The sequence below is a fragment of the Annulohypoxylon truncatum genome, assembly GCF_022578515.1.
Source record: "Annulohypoxylon truncatum strain CBS 140777 unplaced genomic scaffold F4807scaffold_23, whole genome shotgun sequence".
In the NCBI taxonomy this organism is placed as follows: Eukaryota; Fungi; Ascomycota; class Sordariomycetes; order Xylariales; family Hypoxylaceae; genus Annulohypoxylon; species Annulohypoxylon truncatum.
Window position 1 is genome coordinate 474,041 of NW_025953809.1, and position 14,156 is coordinate 488,196.

At 48.6% G+C, this 14,156-nt stretch overlaps 5 protein-coding genes across 5 annotated transcripts; 3 read left to right on the forward strand and 2 right to left on the reverse strand.

Moving 5' to 3' along the window:
* The first annotated feature begins 1,262 nt into the window (after window positions 1-1,262).
* On the forward strand, window positions 1,263-1,997 carry F4807DRAFT_158123 (uncharacterized protein). The gene is made up of 3 exons (XM_047993307.1): window positions 1,263-1,539; window positions 1,600-1,659; window positions 1,745-1,997. The coding sequence occupies exons 1-3, from the start codon at window positions 1,485-1,487 to the stop codon at window positions 1,903-1,905; spliced, it is 276 nt and encodes a 91-aa protein (XP_047852793.1). The 5' UTR covers window positions 1,263-1,484; the 3' UTR covers window positions 1,906-1,997.
* F4807DRAFT_158194 (uncharacterized protein) lies at window positions 1,788-3,257 on the forward strand. Its single transcript, XM_047993308.1, has 2 exons — window positions 1,788-2,572; window positions 2,691-3,257. Exons 1-2 carry the CDS (start codon window positions 2,090-2,092, stop codon window positions 2,898-2,900), a joined length of 693 nt encoding a protein of 230 aa, XP_047852794.1. The 5' UTR covers window positions 1,788-2,089; the 3' UTR covers window positions 2,901-3,257.
* Window positions 3,258-4,712: 1,455 nt separating this feature from the next.
* F4807DRAFT_461995 (ribosomal protein S7) lies at window positions 4,713-5,813 on the forward strand (the record flags this gene model as incomplete). The annotated part of the gene is made up of 2 exons (XM_048001760.1): window positions 4,713-5,216; window positions 5,367-5,813. 2 exons carry the CDS (start codon window positions 4,713-4,715, stop codon window positions 5,811-5,813), a joined length of 951 nt encoding a protein of 316 aa, XP_047852795.1.
* Window positions 5,814-6,319: 506 nt separating this feature from the next.
* F4807DRAFT_432261 (ubiquitin carboxyl-terminal hydrolase-domain-containing protein) lies at window positions 6,320-10,916 on the reverse strand. The gene is made up of 12 exons (XM_047998588.1): window positions 10,729-10,916; window positions 10,497-10,604; window positions 10,263-10,438; window positions 10,073-10,199; window positions 9,432-10,018; window positions 8,953-9,378; window positions 8,649-8,899; window positions 8,430-8,596; window positions 8,272-8,376; window positions 7,818-8,220; window positions 7,548-7,761; window positions 6,320-7,497 (listed from the first exon to the last, which is right to left on the reverse strand). The coding sequence occupies exons 1-12, from the start codon at window positions 10,747-10,749 to the stop codon at window positions 6,654-6,656; spliced, it is 3,429 nt and encodes a 1,142-aa protein (XP_047852796.1). The 5' UTR covers window positions 10,750-10,916; the 3' UTR covers window positions 6,320-6,653.
* A 540-nt stretch (window positions 10,917-11,456) lies between these two features.
* On the reverse strand, window positions 11,457-14,156 carry F4807DRAFT_461997 (phosphoenolpyruvate carboxykinase-domain-containing protein; the record flags this gene model as incomplete). The annotated part of the gene is made up of 9 exons (XM_048001761.1): window positions 11,457-12,093; window positions 12,151-12,857; window positions 13,310-13,343; window positions 13,417-13,541; window positions 13,606-13,647; window positions 13,702-13,751; window positions 13,829-13,860; window positions 13,922-13,973; window positions 14,042-14,156. 9 exons carry the CDS (start codon window positions 14,154-14,156, stop codon window positions 11,457-11,459), a joined length of 1,794 nt encoding a protein of 597 aa, XP_047852797.1.

Here is a 14,156-nt window from a genome sequence, read left to right on the forward strand (position 1 = left end):
TTTGCCTGTCATCTAATTGGACGTGAGGATAGTTGAGTATGCTTCCCTAAGTCTCGGGTTGAGACAGATTGCTCAGGGTTGGTTGTCATACAGCCGCGTAATAGGACGCATACAGACTGCGCACATATTGACTACATAGGAACCCACGGCTGCGCAGTACCACTCATTTATCAAAATATCTCCGAACTGGGGAAGTACCCAGGGTGTACTATGACATTGGCTGCTACGTCAAGCTTGACAGCAATACATCAGCCCTTCTCTATGCGTTTATTGCTCGCATGCTCTCATCAAAGGTGCAGGAAGCTGTCATTAAGTCGTACCCACGTACACCCCGCGCCCGATTTGGCCTTAGATGGTACGGTATTTCTCTTGTTTTCTTTTTTTTCCATCTGCCTCGTTTCAAATGTGCTTTTCTTGATGTGTGCACCATGCAGGTTCCTCAGCCCGCGCATCTGCGTTACATGTATTGTATGCACATACACCCGTCCTTTTTTTTATCAATAGTTTTTACTATACCATACCATATCCAGCTCTTTTTTTCCCCTTGAGCTGATCGGGGTGGGTCATAGATGGATGTCTATCATATTGCCCACTTATATTTTCTTCTTTTATTCCACGGCTCACCGGCCCTCTCACCTTTGGGGTTAGCATCGATGTTACCCGAACGAACACCTGCACAGTACCCGGCTACATCGTTTACCCCAGAGCTCCTTTCCCGTCTCGCAAATCACGGAAGATGGAAGTTGATGACGGTTTTCAGAAAGGGGGGTGAAAAACGAGAAAAGAAAAACAATCTTTTAATCTATCTCGATATGTTTGCTTGATAAGTTTCCTACCTTTGCCCATTGACCCTAGTAAGCAAGTTGGCTCTGGTCCAGACTGGAAGGAATCGGTATGGTATGTCTCGATTGTAACTTATAACGGCAACGAGAATTGTGTCGTTTATTTCCTACTTCATCCTTCTCTTCCACCACTTCTAACGCCTCTCTACAACTAAACCTGCCGTCCACCCACCACATACGTACACATACACGATGCATGATGCCGCCTCTCCTGTCGAATAATTTCCCTTCACAGCCGTACTGCACCGTTGCGCAAACAGCTAGAGAGCCGCTAACTAATCCTTTCCTGCCACATCACCCGTCGCCTTGTCACAAGTCGCGGTCTTGATCTCACTTGCCATTCCCTTCATACCTACCTATACCTGTACGTAGATAATATCTTTCGTCCATGCTGCTGGTCGTGTCTCTCCCTGCCTAATCGGGAAAAAGACGAGAACAACGATTATACTTCGAATATATAAGGTATTTACATTGCCCGATCTCCCACCTAAGCCTCGAGGACTGGTCTGTCTATTCTCTCACCCATATCGTACCACGCCAAACACTAGTCATTACTTTGTCACGTCGCAAAGCGTATCTCTCTTTTGGTTCGAAGTGTTAGCTTCTCTTGTTACCTTACCGCGAGACTTATATCCAATCATCATGCCGTCCTCACAACAGCAGACCTCGAGCACACCGTGGCAGGACCGGTTGGCAGGTGGGAAATCAAAACTTTCACATGTAACTTGTAGGAGTATGACTAACTTGGCTTGGGCAGAGGTGTGTCGTGAATATCAGATCACGGCTCCTCACTTCCAGATAGTATCAGACCGACGAGGTGAGAGAGCATGTTCATTTTTTTTTATCTCCGCCAATCTTCTCAATTGGGTTGTAGACTAACCGGGCTTGCCCTTGACGCGTAGGCGGTCGCACCGCCTGGTCCAGTATAGTTACCGTATACGGCAAGCGGATCGAAGCGCGCTACTGGTACGACGGAAGAAACATCACCAATGCCAGGGAGGATGCCGCGGAGGCGGCTCTAAACTGGCTTTCGACCCAAGCAAGCTTGAACTCGAACTGGTAAAAAGCGCTCTCCTCGGACGTATCACCGACCCACGTATTCTACTCGATTTTTGTGCTTGACTCAGGGTTCTTCGACCCGAACATGCGTGACTCCTTTTCTTCCCCAAATATTTCTCCTTCCCAATTCGCGCGAATTGATTCACTTCAATACCCCCTATTTTACCCGACGATGGTCTTTTGCGACTATGTCTCCTCGCTTTGCACTTGAACTTCCTGTTCTGTACGATACTAGCAAATCGGAGTTTGGGAAAGGATTTGGCAGCCCCACGGCAAGGAGACGGAAAGGAAAGAAAAAAAAAGATGAGAGAGAAGGGAGAAGACACTTACATCAGCATTCTTATGGATTCGGCGCACGCACCTACTTCATTGATTGGCTTCCAATGGACGACAGAATTGGGGATTTAGCATTCCGGTCCACTATGCGCATTTTCAGGCAGCAAAGAGACATGTTTATCACTACAACCAGGGGGGATCATCACCAGGACAGGAACACAAAAGCAGGGGTTTATTTTTTCGGGAGGACCAGGCGCAGGGCATTTATTGATTCGCCATATCTTGTCTTTACTATTATCCAGAAGCGAATCGCGGAAGGGATTATTTGTTGGTCTGTTCTTGCTATCTTCGTCTTCCTTTCTTTCCTCTTGCTTCTTTTCGCGGGTTCAAATTTCTTTCTGGAGACATTTTTTGTTGTTTGATTTTTCTTGAAACGATTACAGGACGGACAGAGAAAAAAGTAAAATTTGGCTTTATGAGACAAAAATACGATAGGCACATGGTCCGATCGGTTTTCTGTCAAATACGTGTATGCTTCCTAGGCTACGAACATGGGAATTCGGATTTTGTTGGGCTTATGGTCAGGGAATAGGAATTAAGACATGTGCGAAAGAAGAAATCGGAGGGGGAAGAATAAACAAAAAGGAAAAAAAAGCATCGGCTCGTTTTAGAAACACCGGGAGAGGAAAACTCGGAATTGCGATCAGTCTGATCGAGGAGTAGGTAATGAATTATGTCGATCTCTTACAAAAGCTTGGATTCTATTATCGTTGCTTTTCCATCGATATTTTTTTTTTTCAATGGAACTGAGAAAGATAAAATATCCGAATTACTGAATCCCCCCAAATGACGTTATGCCCGCGCTCTCCTCAAAACATTTTGTATGAGGTATTGCGTGTGCTGATGTTCCTGCTTACTGTAGCATGCCATGCGTATGCACGCACTCCTGAAATTCGTCTGATAAAAAGGAAAACGGAATACGCAATGCAACGCCAGCCAGGGACGGGGCGTAAGCTACCCTACTTTACCCTACCTACCTTAGCAGCATACCCTACCTAGTAGCCACTGGACACGCTAGCATATCTTCATCGAGAACCACGCGTGCCGGTGCCGGTGCCCGGAAGGATCGTGTTGGGTGTAAGCATACATATTGTACATAACTTGAATAAGGTAGGTTTCGACCGCAGGCGTCCATCGTCAGCTTATAACCAACCGCACTAAAGACTACGACCTCCCGGTTTCAAGCTAGGTCAGGTCCGGTCAGGTGTACCATCTGTTACGCCATCACAGATCTGGGCCTAAGCTTAGCCGGACCAAAAGTAAGCTTATTAGATGGTAGCCTCGTGGGAAAAATCCCTACCCTGCTCCGACCGGTGAGGGCTCCACGGTCTTGTGTAGATAGGCGGGCAGCTGTCATCTATGTGACCATACGGTCGCATGACTAGCGCTCGCTGCCGACGACCGCATCAAACCCAAGGTGGTATCCGAAGGATGCGTGAGACTGAGACAGCGGTCGAAGCGTGGGAGGCGCCTAGGCGGCGCAGCACAGGTTCGACGAAGGTTCGAGACATGGAATGTCTCTGTAGAATTATGTCCCAACTCGGGTTCGTTGGACTTTGAAAACGCATACCATTCGGATAGTAGGATAGGTTGATGCGACGTCGTCCATAAGATAGGAACTATTAGGAAGCAGAGAACTCCAAAGAACCAAACTACCCAGCATTACCGGAGGGCGGGCCGGATCCTAATATTCGGATTCCTTTTCAGGTCGTCGTATTGCTCTCATGTATTTGGGTGGCAGTGGACACGGTGGGGTCGACTATTAATATGTAGCCCTGTTACAATCCGCCCGCTCATCACCCGCGTGGGGGAAGGATGGGGGAATTCGGATCTTGGACAGTGGATATGAACGGTAAAATGGCTTCCAGGGATTATTAGTCACCATTAGAATGGATCTAGATTGATGGACTATACGGAAACAGGCTGATCTCTAAAAGAAAAGATGAAAGATGAAGAAAAGAAAGTTGAGCAAACGGGAAGAAATGAGTAGAAGTCCATGAGATATAGGAACGCTAAAAATATCTACATTAGATTATTGGATTATTGGACACATATTGGATGTTGTTGGACGAAAGTTGATACTGCATATATTGACTGCATCCGTAAAGGGGGCTGACGACACTGACGACAGCAAAGACAAAGCGCAGCCCCTGAGACAACGTAACGATAAAGATGTGGCTCGTCCCTAAGGTGGCTTCGAAATGCAGACTATGTAACTGTGGCTTGTCAAATTTCGGAAGGAGGGGTCTTGGTATTATGTAAGGTATAACTGGTACAGGTGGACTGTGCACAATTCGGATTAATTATGGGCCTGCACATCACCCGAATCCATTATCAGATAACATTTTTCGCTGAAGCTCTCTTCAACACGATTAATTCGACGAGGGGGGCAACAAGGACAACGAGGCAGAGGCATTGGAAACTGGGACGTAAGCTGCCGTCGATTTGCGCTTGAAACGTACCGAAACAGACATTATGTCTTGCAAATTGACCCCTTGGGGGGCTGCCGCCGCTGTGCGAAATCTCAGCGTACGGACGCGACAACCACATACATCCACTATACGACGAATAACCCGACCGAGACAAATACCAGTACAACAGTCGCCGTTCTTAATAACGAAGCGAGGGCTCTCAGACGACATCAACTCGAGACCACCTCAGCCAGACGAATATTCCAATCTACCCCCACCCCCTTTTCAAGACGCCTCCCCCTCATCATCAGAACCCGCGGCGCCGGGAGAGTACGTGCCCGTACCGCCCGAGATATTCGCGCCTAATTTCCTCAATGACGAGGCCATCGCCGCGCTCGAGAAGGCCGCCGAGGGCCAGAGCCTGTACGATGAGGAGACCGAGGGCCTGCTATTCGAGAAGCCTGAAAAGGTAGGCAAGGACGAGCAGCTGCAGAGCCGGTACCACCCCGTTGTGGACCAGATCACGAAGCTGCTCATGAAGGACGGGAAGCTTAGCAAGGCGCAAAGAGTACGTTCCTTTATAACCCCAATCTCTGCCTCTCCGATTTCGCTTGTACCTTTCGTGAGAGAGGGGGAGCGAGACCGAACCTAAGAAACAGAAGCAGAAACAGAAGCAGAAACAGAAATAGAAAGCTAACGTATTCTTTTTCTTTACCAGCACATGAGCCTGATCCTAAACTACCTGCGCACGACGCCCGCACCCAAGATCTCGCCCCTGCGCCCGCTCCTCCCGGGCTCGCCGCCGGCCGAGCAGCTGCCGCTGAACCCGTTGCTGTACCTGACGCTCGCCATCGACTCCGTCGCGCCGCTGATCCGGATCCAGGCGATCAAGGGCGCGGCGGGCGGCGGGCACGCGCTCGAGGTGCCCGAGCCGCTGGCCGCGCGCCCGCGCCGCCGCGTCGCCGTCATGTGGATCATCGACGCCGTGCAGAAGAAGCGCGGCACCGGCTCCGGCCGCGCACAGTTCGCCCACCGCTTCGCGTCCGAGATCGTCGCCGTCGTCGAGGGCCGCTCCAACGTCTGGGTCAAGCGCGATAACCTCCACCGCCTCGGCACCGCGTCGCGCGCTAATATGAACCATCCTGCGCTGAGGAAGAAGAGGTAGAATTAGGGGTATGGTATGGGAGCGAATAATGGCGTAAACCTCGGTGGGAGGGAGGAAAAAAAATACTTGGGAATATAGCGATTCGCGAGATTCCGGTCCTCTCAAGCTGGGTATGGCTCCTGGAGAGGGGGTTTGATGGCTTGATGGTGAGGCCACGCCGACAGGCCGAAACGGGCTGGCTATTCTGGCCGACTACCTAGATATCCATCTACCTAGTCTGCGCGCCAAAATGTGTCTTAGGCACCTAAGCTATGTACCATAAATATATATCAAAAAACATTTGTGTACAAAGGAAGCGAAGTCCAAGTTGGAAATATCGCCTTCTACGCCCTAAGTCAATTTGCGATGTACTAATTATCACACTTTAGGGGCGAGCCTTTGGGTTGGACTGCTCCGGCTTACATCTCAGTTCCGTCACATACATTGGTATTGGCCTATCTTTACTAATGTTGTGTCAAGTCTTCTAAATTTGACACGGCGACTTTGTCGAACAATCCAATTTTAGAGAAGTATTGTTACCACCAGGGAGATCGTACTTAAAGCATATATCACGAGAGGTTAGTGAGATATTGTCACGGTGACATTGAGCGTCTTGTGAATGTATTTGACCGTTGCCTCGTGCCTATCGCTAGCCTAATCGATATTTTGACCATACGCACTAATCGTTACGTGATACACATGGTTCTGCATTTTCTATTCTTCTACTACGCGTGCTAGCATCCCTCATAAGTCGTGAAGAGTAGTACCGTTAGCATCGTTCATGTAACACGCAGTCTAGAGTCGTATTTAGATTTCATGGTAGAATGAGAACTCGTAGGTCTCATTTTATCCGCGCCCCTCTCAAAAATACACTCCCCTCTTCCCCGGAGTGGACGCTGGCGTCCCAGGCAGAAGAGTTCCGGGCTTCCTCGACGGCGTAGTAGGTCCAATCATTCCGTCGACTGGCGGGGTGTCTGTCCTTGAGTAACTCCCTCCTGGACTTACCCTGGCTGGGGGCTTAAAGTTAGAGGCGACACCTTTCGCATAGATCTCCTGGAGCATGGTATCAAGAACTCCCGCCTCATCAAACTCCTGGTATTTGCGGTACAACTTCAAGGCGGTTCTAGCATCCTCGATCGAATCATGAGTGCTCAGCTGAATATCTTCTTTCAGCAACGTGTGCGCGAGGAACTGCAAGCTTAATTTCCGGAGCCGTTCCTTGATGAAGAATAGGTCGCTCGTGTCGATTACCTGTGCTTTTGGCACATGGATATTGATCACTCGGAAGTCCTGCTTTAAGCCGTGACCCAAAAACTTGCACCCGAGGTTGAGAAGGATCCATATCTTCTTATACGCTATCCTTAGCGGCACGAGGTTGTGACCTCTCTGCTTAGCCATGGTTAAGTCCAGGTCTTCGGGAGTAATCCCGGAGTAAGAAGTTAGATAGTCGACCACCTTCTCCTTGATAGTGATATAGTCGTCAATGAACGGGAGTCCTTCGTCCATGCCTCCGCCTCGCACGATAGATGTCCGGGCCAAAGCATGCACGGTTGGCCTAATGATTTTGGAATCTCCGTCCGAATGCATTTCAACCTCTGGCTGTGAAATCTTCACGAATTCCGTATCTATCGCAACTATTGTATTTGGTCCAGCTGGCTCAGTTTCTCGATCCAATGTCCGATAAGTTTTGTCCGCCCTATCGGCCCTGGGAAATAGTCAATAATATGATCAAGGTCTACAAGATTTGAAACTCACTGAAGGTCTAGGTAAAGCAGCCTAGAATCTAAATTCTCTTTCCAAGTAGAATCCAGCTGATTATTGGCGGACTTAACTTGATATGTAATGACAGACGGCGTCTTCCAAGACGTATTGAACGTCAATGCCTCCTGAGGCGTAATCGGCTTGACGTGGAAATCGTTGAAAAGATACCATTGACTCTGGCCGGGAGCTGTTGGTGCGGAGTGCGCAACTGGATCCATGCATTAGCCTTTTTGCTCTTCTGAAATTCCAAGATAGGAATCTTACTGTTTGCCATAGCCACAAGATGGGACCTCTGTTGTTGGCCACCTTCAATGTTAACGGCCAAACCAGTTAAAGAGTAAACTGTAATATTATGTATTCCTCGCTGTAGATGCAACTTTAAGTCTTCACCTTCGAAACAAAAGAATTGGCCGTTATCTACTATGACGCCAATTTCTTCCGGTAGCCACCCAGGAGTAGCCCAAAGTCGTCGGTGATCGTTATTATTGATCGCAGTTGTGAGCATCAATACACTAGGCACTCTGTGTATGGTCTTTCGGGTTGCCAGAGTCTGGTATCTATGACAGCTGTTGCACCATCCCTTATTGGTGGTCTCTCTTTCAACGCTCATCTTCAGTACTTGAGAAAACGTAGTTGCCCGTACTCTCGGGTTCCTATGGCCAGTTTTCTATTCCAATGAGTTTTTGGGGACTGAAACATGTGATGAGGATGTACTTACGTTCTGCGGATACATCAATTCATTCACCATAGTATGATCGGCTTTTGTGGTTTCACTCCGGCAATTCATGCACCGAATGGAACTCGTCGCAGTCGTTTGAAACAACTATGAATATTAGTCAATAGATACCCTTGTATATAGACGGCGAATGTATCTACCTCTTCAAATACCCCGGGGCGAGGTGCATCGGTAGAGTAGGGTTGAGAATTCTGGACCATGAGGCTATAATTCTGAGTTGTCTGACGGAGGAGAAACCTAGTCAACTGCTGCAACATCACAGTCCGAGATGCATGAGGTTCTTCCTCGAGGAGACCAAGCTTTCCCGCTGATGAACCACTATCAGCTTGTGCGTAGTAAAAGGCTGAGCAATGCCTTACCTTCAGGATGATAGCTGAGGGTCTTGGTGAAGTTGGACGCCTGACAAGCCTCCCCTTCAGCTTTATAGAGCATATCAAAGAGGAATCCCAGTTCACAGAGGAGACATAATTCATCAACACAAGCTGTTGCCGCATGCTGAAGGGCAATATTCCGGATTAGAGGGGTATAGTGCATAACCTGCAGTAGTGGATTTGCATAGGCATTAACGATATGATTTTGCAATCCTGAATACTGGGTTTTATTGAAATAACTAGGGAGATCCCGCGTTAGTTTGTTCTTTATAAGAAGGTCGAATGAACATACCCGAAATCGAAATCGTCAATACCAAACTTGCTATACTTAATTTCAATGTTTTGGTATAACTCAGGGACCTCGATCTTGAGACTTTCGAGCTTGGTGTCTTGTAGAACCTGCGGAAATTCGGGAATAACTTCCTCGGGTGCTGGTGTACCCGCTGGAGACTTAGCCGCTTCTCTCGCCTTTTCACTCAAGAACTTGGGTGGCTTGAGAGAGCTTTGGAGGTTCTCAGTACTACGTGTATCCTCAACTTGGTTCCTCCTTAAAGGTCGGGTATTCTTGCCGAAGTAACCCCAATCTCTCTCTTGGAGGGTTGTTAAGAATTGCGCGTCGATTTTGACAGGGGGAGCCCCAATCTCCGTCACCATATTGCTTGGCCATGCTGATAGCAATACTTCTCTATAGTACGGCATACCGACAGTGCTCAATGGTCTAGTATCGAATTAATGCCTAGCGTCAACACATTATTGATTGATCGTACTTACGTATCGGGAGAGTCAAAATCAATCCGCGGTCCAGTACCGGAGTCAGCGGTTTCTATGGGTGTAGGAAACTCGGCGAAGTGGATCTTGTTAGGGGAGCCCCAAAGGTGGATATAACAATCGCCGTCTGCTAGAGCGACGGCCTCACCTGAAGAGGCAATTTCTATCATAGAAAAGTAAGACAGACTGTTTGCCTGACGCACATTGCTAGTGTTAGGGTTCATGAGATCGACGACATGCATCTGTCCTATCTGTGACATAACAATGCTGGTAGTAGACATCCGAGGATGCATGCGAACATAAGCCGCGCCGGCTGGGAATGGGATAGGGGACATGGATACCATATTCTTCAGATCGAAGACGTTAACAAATGGGTCAGGCATGTAATTACCCCCGTGCCTCATGGAGTATCCGCAAGTCACTATAAAATCATGTTGTGCATCCATATCATTGATAGCAGCCGTGTGCGCGTTCCAAACTTTGATGACCTGGAAACTGAGAGAGTCGATAATATGTACAGCACCAGTAGGGGTCGCGGCGCATATATATCGACTTCTTCTCATGATCGTGTATTTGTGTTCAGTCGGTATCTAGAAGCTGCTGTCAGTTGTATAACCTCGATCTATGCGGGCAAGAGACAATACCTGCTTAGTGACCTCGCCTTTGTTAGTGTCGATAACGAGCATCTTGTCTTGTTCGCCAGCGACCAGGATTTCGGCGGTGCCTTTTGATGTGAAGCTCATACATCGTAGTTCTTGCATATCGTCGTGCCTTCCGCTTTCCCTTAATAAGTAATTCCATAGCACGAGTCCGCTTATGATAGGGGGATCCTACCTAAGTGACCACAGCGGGGGACCTCTTCTCAACGCCATATGTACGCCACGGGATCCGAGAGCTATAACTCCCTTATCGTTAAATAGTATCTGCCGGACCGGGCCATCTTGGGAGGTATGGGCTTTGAAGGACGTGTACGGCTGTAGTTTTGTGCCGTAAAACGAGCATACCCGACCCTAAAGTAGCTATCAGCATGATGTTGGGGAGCCGTAGTCGACGTCAAGGATTCATTACGTATTCATTGCCAGTCCACAGAAGTTCTTGGCTTGTATCGAATGCTAGGACTGTGACAGGCGTCGGCATTGCCCGGAGACCGGGTGGTGGGAAGGGTATGCGCGCAACCTGTTAAGCAGAAATAGAGTCAGCCTTGCGCCCTATCATATATCTTTTGCGACAAGTTATCTCGACAACGCTGTAGGCGTCTTCGGCCTACATTTCCACGCGGATCAGTGTAATTATTACTTGCCTCGTCCCAATCCCCGTCCATTTTGGCGGGTTTATCATCGTCGAATCAATACCATCAGAGGAGTATTTGTCTTCCAGGCCGGAAGCTCGAATCGCGGGTCGCGTGTCTAAAATATGGAAAGAATAGAAGTTGGGTTTATGTCATTCAAAAGTTACAGAATTATCCCACTTTCAGTTCCTAGATTTACGTTGGCGGCTAGCGCTAGTGAGACGATCCAGTTTTACAGTAAGTTTTACTTTGCATTCTACCGTATTGACAAATACGGTCATTTATTTAGCCGAGATTTTCCCAACCCTCAGTTTCCTCCAAATTCCAGGTTTGACACTTCGCCACATGGATTTACCTATTCTACGACTCAATCACAATCTAGGGGTGCATGATTCTCTCATATCTTATTCATATCTTATTTTTTATTTACTAGGAAGAAATGTCTAGTTAAACCCGATTGTAATTCTTCCATCTCAACGCACATTGCTTCCGCAATCTTTTTCATTCATCCGTTGTGCGCAGTTGTTCTTGTATCCCAGCATTCAAGTTGTATGCCCGGTTCTTCATTTAGGGCTGTCTCATACTTTCCCATCCGGTGTATCGCGCGGATCGATGTACCAATCATTCCACACATGCTTCGTTCGCCAATTAAATATGCCAAAAAAAAGGTGCTCAACTCCTAACTGGTAAAAGATGAAAACAAGGTAGGGAAAAAAAAGATGCTGTGGAGCGCCTTGTTCTTAAACAACTGGACCCGCCGCCTTGACCTCGTCAGTAGCTTCTGATTCGTACTTCTTGAAGTTCTCAATGAACAATCCTCCTAGCTTCTTGACCTCTTGGTCGAAGCTGTCCGCTCCCGCAGTCCAGGCAGTCTTGGGGTTGAGAAGCTCTGCGGGGACGCCAGGGCACGACGTGGGGACCTGGAGGTTGAAGACATCATAGGTCTCGTACTGCGCCTTCGCGAGGTCACCGGAGTGGATGGCATCCAGGATGGCGCGGGTGTATTTGAGCGGGCATCGCTTACCGCCGTGGACGTAGCCGGCACCAACCCAGCCGGTGTTCAAGAGCCAGGCGTTGGCGGAGTGCTTTTCTATCTTGTCTGCCAACATCTTGGCGTATCGCATGGGGTGAAGAGCAAGGAAGGGTTGAGCGAAGCAAGATGAGAATGTCGCTTGAGGTTCTGTTACACCGTCTTCAGTTCCGGCCATCTTGGATGTGTAACCAGAAATGAAGTGGAACATTGTCTGGGCACTGTCGAGCTTCGATATCGGCGGCAATACACCACGAGCATCACAAGTCAGGAGAATGATGTTGCTGGGGTGGTTTTCCGACAAGCAGGGAATCTTAGCGTTGCTGATGTACTCGATGGGGTACGCGCTGCAATTTTGTTAGTTCTGCTTTCACCAACACGTCAGGTTGGTGACATCAACTTACCATCTCGTGTTCTCAGTAAGGGTGGCGTCGTCATAGTCGACTTCTCGAGTCTCCTGGTCAAACACAACATTCTCAAGGACGGAGCCGAAGCGGATGGCATTGAAAATATCTGGTTCCTTCTCAGCTGATAGGCCAATGCACTTGGCATAGCAACCGCCCTCAATGTTGAAGACGCCTCGCTCACTCCAGCAGTGCTCGTCGTCACCAATCAGAGCTCGGTTAGGGTCGGCTGAGAGGGTGGTCTTGCCGGTACCAGATAAGCCGAAGAAAAGCGTGACATCTCCATTCTTTCCTTCGTTTGCGGACGAGTGAAGAGTGAGCACGTTGTGGATGATGGGCATTTCGTAGAACAGTACGGTGAAGACGCCCTTCTTCATCTCGCCTGCGTACTCGGTACCGAGGATGACCATCTCCTTTTCGGCAAAGTTAATGGCGACTGAGGTTCCCGAGGTCATTCCTTCGGTGTATCTGTTGGCTGGGAAACTTCCGGCATTGTAGATCGTGTAGTCGGGGTGGAAGTGCTCTAGCTCTTCCCGCGGGGGACGGATGAGCATGTTGCGCATGAACAAGGCATGGTAGGCACGAGCACAGATAACTCGGACACGGATTCGGTACTTCTCATCCCAGCCCGCATAACCGTCGACAACATAGATTCTCGTTCGGGTGTTCAGGTAATCAACTGCGCGCTCACGGTTGATTTTCCAGACCTAGACAAAAAAAGACGATGCGTTAGCCGGCGTCAACTCTAGCCCAATCGGGATGAAGATAAATATAGCACGTGAGAATTGGGAAATTTGGGAAATTTGGGAAATTTGGAGTTTTGGTGGGGCCGAAATGGCCCGGTTCAGTGGAAGCGCGGGGTGCATTGCCGGATCTGAGCCGAACATTCCAGGATAGCGCCTTGAATGACGCCAATGACAGGGGTCTGCTCTAGCAACAAATCTAGGCCATGCACCATATGACATCCCCAGAGGTGCGTGATTCAGCTTCATCTAGGACTGCAGTCCCTGGAGAAGAGCTAGCAATTTTGTGACGTAAAGAAATTGTCATAAGGCAAGTCTCAGTCATCGTAAGGTTTGCTCCTCAGATACACATGCGGGCAGGGTAGATGCAGTAGCCAAGCAACGGGAAGAGTAATGGCGATGATTGGTTGTCTTACCTCAGGAGCCATTGGTTTGTTGACGGGTCCCCACCTGTAAGAGGAAAATTAGCGTTTGTTGCAATGCGAATTGGCGTCGTCATTATATCAGACGATGGAATCCTTACCAGACATCCTTTTCTGATGACGGTTCCCTGACGATTCTCTTATCTGAGGGTGATCGGCCAGTCTTCGCGCCGGAGTAGGCTGTCAACGCACCGCTCGACGAAATGGCTGAGCCCATCTCGTATACCTTTAGAGTCCGTTAGTATGTTTTCGAGATTGGTCGCGTGACCTGATTTAAGGGGCTAACTTACAAGAGCATCTTCGTACAAGGCGGCAACTGAAGGGTTGGGAATCTGCATTTTGGTTAACAGTGGTATTAAACACCATTGGTAACGCGATTAACTCACAATGGCGACTCGGTCGTAGTCTATGTGTGCCTTTTCATGGAGTTCCTCCTCTATGTCGGGTGTTAGCGGACCAACGAACAAAGCCACTAAAATCGAACGCCGGTGAGTTCGAGCGTCTCTTTCGTACCTAGTTCTGTGTGTTCCCTTTCATGGTGGGGCCTACAAAGGACTCTTGTTAGAAAAGTGACACTCTATCTGGTATTGAGGGGAAGCTTCTTACTCTACACCACTAGGGTGAAGGGCGGTCTTATTGACTTTGTTGTTGGCAATCACTGAAAACGTAGTTAGATTTCTGATGTTGAAAACTCGTAAGATGCCGATTTCTGCGAAGGTAGCTTACTCTTGCTGTGCTGGAGGAGAGAATGGGAATGGCCGTTGGTAAGCTGCTGTGACTTGGGGCCTTTGACGGATGGATCAGTGTAGGGAGAAGCGGTTCTCAGGACTGGGTCGGCCAT